General features: G+C 46.1%; 1 protein-coding gene across 1 annotated transcript in view; it reads left to right on the top strand.

Moving 5' to 3' along the window:
- The first annotated feature begins 969 nt into the window (after positions 1-969).
- Mast2 (microtubule associated serine/threonine kinase 2) overlaps positions 970-6,528 on the top strand; it is a 173,155-nt gene continuing 167,596 nt past the window's right edge. The window contains 1 exon segment of the mRNA XM_028889534.2: positions 970-1,412. Within this exon segment, the coding sequence (XP_028745367.1) occupies positions 1,233-1,412 (180 nt within the window). The 5' untranslated portion in view covers positions 970-1,232.

Below are 6,528 nucleotides of genomic sequence, written 5' to 3'. Positions count from 1 at the left end.
CAGCCTGTTCTCCCAACTGTAAAATGAAAACTACTGACCTCTTCTTGTGTATATTAATTGAATGTAGTGTCTGGAATCCACTAAGCGCCATTGTGCTATCCATTATTACTACTCAGAAAGGATTCAGGGAGGAGGCCGGTGACAAATGGATGAAACAGGCAGGAAAGGCTTCTGGGAATGAGCTCTGGTTAGGTCAAAGAGGAAAAACAGCGTTGTGGCAGACCAGCTGAAGCCAGAAGGAGGCCAGGCATGGCTGAGCTGTCTGCCACGTGTTGTTAAGCAGATGAGTCATTGGAAGGGGCAGGTCAGGCTGCCCAGGCCGCAGCGGGCTGGACCGTGGCAACAAGATGACTTCATTGTCAGTGGGAAGCCCATATCTTCCGGAAGCCTTTTTAGTCCCTGCAGCACGAAGGAATACAACACTTCTTTTACAGGACGTTATACACTGTCTGGAAGGGTCAAAGACAGTGTAAACAGGACAGAGGGACGAGCTGTGGAGTTCTCTCGAACGTGACTGTTAATATGCCGGTGGCCGGGCTCGTTTCCCTCCATCCCAGTCTCTTTATCTGTATCATGAGGATGAGCCAACTTGTCTGTGCGGAGCGAGGTGCGAGGCAGGCGAGCACCTCAGGGTACACAGTGCGTTGGTCTCGCCCCTCCCGTTGGAAGTCATTTTCAGATTCCCCAGCCTGGACAGCGCTCGGTTCCGCAGGCACTTGACCAAAGGGATGCATGGAAGAATCAATGGGCTTCCCGCAGCCGCCGCGGACGCGCCGGGAGCCCCGCCCCCTTCCGCTTCAGCCCGCGCGGCGCGGCCGCGGGCGGGTCTTCGTGACCGTTCGCCAGCGCGTGCGCGGCAGGCCGCGCGCCGGGGGCGGCAGGCGGGCTGGCCGTGCGCGCGCGCGCGCGCGCGAGGGGCGGGGCGGGCCGGCGGGCTGGCGGGCCGGCGGCTGGCTGCGGAGCCCGCAGCGGCGGCGGGTGGCCGGCCGAGCGTGTGCCGGGCGTGGAGGGCGCGGCGGTGGCTATGCTGCCTCCGTGAGGCGCGCCGGGAAGGTCTCGGCGCCTGAGCCCACAGGAAGCGCGGAGACGCCGCGGGCCGGGTGCGGGTGGCTTCGAGCGCCCGCCGGGCCATGGTGGCTGTGGACCGGGCTTGCCGCGGCAGCGCTGCGGCCCGGGGCCGAGGCAGGCCGGCGCAGTCGCGGTGCTGACGCCCGCGGGGCCCAGACACGGAGATGAAGCGGAGTCGCTGCCGCGAGCGGCCGCAGCCGCCGCCCGCCGGCCGGGAGGATGCGGCTCCGCGGGCGGCCGAGTTGTCCCAGCCGCAGCCTTTGCCCCCGCGCCGGCGAGCGCCGCCCGGGAGGCAGCGACTGGAGGAGCGGAGCGGGCCCGCGGGGCCCGACGGCAGGGAGCAGGTGAGGCGGGCTGGGGTCGGCGGGCGAGGGTGGGCGCCGTGGGGGAGGGGACCTCGCGGGAGGGCTGCGGCGGTGAGGGGTGGGGACTGAGTCGGTTGGGAGGAGTGGGAGGTCTGAGGAGGCTGAGGAAAGGGGAGTGGGGAAATGAAGGTGGGGGCCCGGGGTTGCAAGTGGACTTGGGGAAGGGCGGGTTGGAGGAATGAATAAAATGGTTCTTGGGGGCATTTGTAGTCTCGGGTCTGGACGGAGAGAAGGGGTGCTGGAATGTAGACGGGTGAATGAGCAGCAAAGAGTAGGCTTATTAAATCGAGTTATCTAGAGGAGTGAATAGTTTAAGGGAGGAATGCCAGCTTGATAATGTTGACTGTTTGTCCCCACACTTACAAAAACGGGGCATTCCTTAGCATTTTGATTTGGTGATCATTATACTTTTATAGGCAAGTATTCAGAATCGTTAACATTCTCCTCAGTAGCCATCTCCTTAACGACAAACCACTTTAAAAAAAAAATAGCTGCATGTGTGCAGTCTCAAGGCCGGTGCTGTGGACAGAGAACCCGTAGCTGAAGGCTATGCCTTCTAGTTTACCCTTCATGGGAAAATAGATAGAAATGTAAAAGTACTCGTGAGATTTCCGAATGGACTGGATGTGTTTATATACTTTACTAGACAACAGTAGGTGTATTTATGAGTAGGGAATAAAGGTCAGCAAAGTTTATCAGAAAGGATAAACTGCCACTCACAGCGGTAGAAGTTCAGTGAAAGGAGATTGGCAAGAAGGAACATTGGAGGATCCCTGATTTTGGTGGATTTGTAGAAAAGTGTTCTGTAGTAATGAACTCCAGGGGCAGCATTGCTTTTGTACAGCTCTGCTTCAGACCCCAGTTGAGACCCCATCCTTGAGTCCCAAGAGCTCCTGTCTCTTGCCCCTCACATAAAATAAGCTACCTTCGGCATCATTATATACTTTGTTATACTATGTTAGCCTATGGTTTTTAACTGCCTCCTCTTTGTTTCCCCGCTTTTTATTCTCTGAGTCTTAGAGCTTTGCCAGGACTTCTAGATTGCTGACTTCTAGTACCTATTCAAAACTTTTGAAATGTGTTTCCTCTTCTGACTTAGTTTACCTGATGCAGTTGATCTTATTGTATGCTTCAGTGACATGCCCAAGGCTACTTGATCTCCCCCTCTTTTAAAAAATTTTTTTATTTTATGTGCCTGCATGTAAATCTGTGTGAGAGTGTCAGATCGCTGCCATGTGGGTGCTGGGGATTAAATCCAGGTCCTCTGTAAGAGCAGCCAGAAGCTGAGCCATATCTCCAGCCCAATTCCCCCTTTAAAAAGATTTTGCAGCCGGGCGGTGGTGGCGCACGCCTTTAATCTCGGAGGCAGAGTCAGGCGGATCTCTGTGAGTTCGAGGCCTGGGCTACCAAGTGAGCTCCAGGAAAGGCGCAAAGCTACACAGAGAAACCCTGTCTCGAAAAAAAAAAAAAAAAAAAAAAAAAAAAAAAAAAAAAAAAAAATTGGGCAGTGGTGGCGCACGCCTTTAATCCCAGCACTTGGGAGGCAGAGCCAGGCGGACCTCTGTGAATTTGAGGCTACCCTGGTCTAAAGAGTGAGAGATCCAGGACTAGCTCCAAAACTACACAGAGAAACTCTGTCTCGAAAAACAAACAAACAAACAAAACAAAACAAAAAAATTATATATATAAAAAGATTTTGTTAGCTGTGTGGTGTTGGGATCTCAGCACTTGGGAGGCAGAGGCAGTCAGATCTCAGACTTTGAGGCTAGCCTGTACTACACAGAGAGAGTCCCAGGACAGCCAGGGATACACAGAGAAACTCTTGTCTTGAAAAAAACATTTTTTGTTTTATTTGTTTGTAAAGATTTATTATTTTATGTGTATGAGTGCTTAATCTGCATGTACACCTTTATGCCAGAAGAGGGCATCAGATTTCACTGTACATGGTTGTGAGCTGACGTGTGATTGCTATGAATTGAACTCTGGATCTCAGAAAGAGCAGCTAGTGCTCTTAACCAGTGATCCATCTTGCCCCCCGCCCCACCTTATTTTAATTTTTTATGTATATGAGTGTCTGCTTGCATGTATGTTAGTACATCACATAATTTGGAATTTAGAAGAGGGTGTCATATCTCTTGGAATTAGAGTTACAGACATTTGTGAGCTGCTGGTGGCTGCAGAGAACCTAACCCAGGTGCCTTCCAAAAGCAGCAAGTACTCTTAATTGCTGAACCATCTCTCCAGGCTCTTAGCTCTTTTTAAAGATAATTTCTATATTCACCCATCCTTAGCAGCCACAGAGAAAGAAATGTCTCTCTGAGGCTAAATCCTTGATACACCCTTTTGTCTGTTAAAGATCTTAGTTATGTTCTCTTTCTTATAGCTCAAATAAAATAAAACCTATAGTTTTCTTGAAATGTATTATCTCCTCTCTCCTAATATGCTTTATCTTGTTGCCTTACCAACAACTTTTTTTTTTTTTTTTTTTTTTTTTTTGAGACAGGGTTTCTCTGTGTAGCTTTGAGCCTTTCTGGGACTCACTTGGTAGCCCAGGCTGGCCTTGAACTCACAGAGATCCGCCTGGCTCTGCCTCCCGAGTGCTGGGATTAAAGAGTGCTGGGATTAAAGAGTGCTGGGATTAAAGGCGTGTGCCACCACCGTCGGCCCAACAACCTTCTTGAGTTTGTATTCTGTCTCAATTTCTTTCACTTTGTATATATAATCTTTATATTATGGTTCGTCTTGTATACTTAAGCTTTTCCCAAACTGCCTTCAAGGTCATGATTTGGCTTACTTTTTAAATTGAGATTTGGCTTAGTTTAGTGCAAATATCTAAGGTTCATTCAGCCTATGAATTTTTATAGACTAATATGTCCACTACTTAGATCAAGGTGGAGAACATTTCCCGTTCCCAAAATGTTCCCTTACTTCTTTTACTTTTCTTCAAAGTTAACCAGACTTTCCACCCTTAGCACCATAAATTGCTTTTTAGCTAATACCTCATGTAAATAAAAATCATGAAGTTTGTATTCTTTGGTACTGAATTATTTTATTGAAATAATTTCTGTGTATCTCTTCTGTGTTAGTTCTATAGGAATACTTTGCTTTTTCATTGTTGTATAATTTTGTATAATTTCATTGTTGTATAAGTGTAGCCATACTAAAACTTATTTTGCAACTTAAAATAGGGTGTGGATATTTGTGAAAAGTCTCATTGTGAAAGAGTTACAAAGAGAATTCTGTGAATGGCTCAGAGAACTTTTTATATAATTAAATTCATAGTTTTTCCTTAATCTTTATCTCTCAAGGTATGCGAACTATTTGCTACTGTTGACCATGTGCTCTACCCTCATACTCATCCCATTGCTGTTTCTCTGACTCCCTCCTGTTTTTGTTTTTCTCTTCCTGTTCTTAAAACAGTCCTTGGCTCCTACCTTTTTTCTTTATTGCACTCCATTCTGTAGCAAGCTCTTACATGGGAAGTGCTTGGATGTAGAACAAAGGTCTGTAGTCTTTCATTCATTCATTCATGATTGTGTTATAGAACCTCCTGGTAGAGTCATTCAAGTCTTTAGGCCTGACTTTCTTAGATCTGCATTGCCAACTTTGTGCTTAATGTTTTAACTAAGACTCAGTGTGTGTGTATGTATGTATGTTTTTTGTTTGTTTTGTTTTGGTCTTTCAAGATAGGGTTTCTGTGTAGCCCTGGCTGTCTGGAACTTGCCCACCTCTTAAGTTTTAACTAAAATATATATGCATTCAGTAAACACTTGTTAATTGTTAGGCATTTTCATGTAGTTATTGTTAGTTTGTAAAGCTCTTCTCTGTTAAAATTCTACTCAAGCTTACAGTCAGAATGTAGATGTAATTCTAAACGGGTCTTATTAAATAAGAAACATAGAGCCAAATAAAGAGTTAAAAGCCCAGAGATTGAGCAGTAACCAAGAGCTAAGACCACCTTATCTTACCATTAGCTGCTGTCCTTCCCTTGAGAGAGAGACCTTCTTCCTGTCCTGTCTTTTTATTGCCTTTCTGTTCTGCCTTCTCATTGGCTGTAAACCCAACCACATGACTTTCTTGTCACTGCCTGTCTATACAGACCGCCAGATCTCTATGGTTGGTACTGAGATTAAAGGCGTGTGTCCTCATGCTGACTGTGTCCTTGAACACACAGAGATTCTGCCTGCCATGTGATTGGATTAAGGGCATGTGCTACCACTACCAGACTTCTGCTTGCTCTTAGCTTTGATCCTCAGGCAACTTTATTAACATACAAATAAAATCACATTTCAGCACAAATAAAATATCACTATAACAGAAGATCTTTTTCCATGTGGAATTTTTTTAAAAAAGATTTATTTATTTATTATGTATACAGTGTTCTGCCTGCACATATCCCTGCAGGCCAGAAGAGGGCACCAGATCTCATTACAGATGGTTGTGAGCACCATGTGGTTGCTGGGAATTGAACTCAGGAAGAACAAGCGGTGCTCTTAACCTCTGAGCCATCTCTCCAGCCCCTCCATGTGGAATCTTTAGAGAATCCTTAGGTGGGCTTCAGATATCTAGCAATCTCTTGAAATTCCATTTCTCAAAATTCTGTGACCCAAAATGTAGAACATTAGGTTCTCAGACAATAAAATGAAAGTTGGAAAACACATAGTGATTAAGTGTGAAATACATATTCTTTGTTTTGTAATATATTCTTTTATCCACTCCTAGTAGTATAGTAGATGCTTAATAAGTGTGGAATGAAAGAAGAAAAAAATCAGTGTTTTAGTTCTCCCCTTTTGTGCTGTGCCAGTACTTTTTTTGTCAGGACCACCAGCCCTCAAATAATGACACATAGACTTACTGATAATTATGAAGGCTTGTCCATTAGCTTAAGATTGTCCCACTAGCTCTTATAATTTAAATTAATCTGCTTTTATTAATCTACCTTCTTCCTTGTGGCTGGGTTACCTCTACTTACTCTACATCTGTACTGAATGTCTGACCTCTTCAGTGTCCCCTGGCGTCTTGCTGGCGTAATCCTCCTCCTCTTCCTTTCTCTCCCTGGAAATACTGCTGTTGTGGAATAATCTTTTTGTACATT

The sequence above is a fragment of the Peromyscus leucopus genome, chromosome 2, assembly GCF_004664715.2.
Source record: "Peromyscus leucopus breed LL Stock chromosome 2, UCI_PerLeu_2.1, whole genome shotgun sequence".
Taxonomy (NCBI): Eukaryota; Metazoa; Chordata; class Mammalia; order Rodentia; family Cricetidae; genus Peromyscus; species Peromyscus leucopus.
Note: the sequence above shows the minus strand (reverse complement) of the source record. Positions and strands in the feature narration are given on the sequence as shown.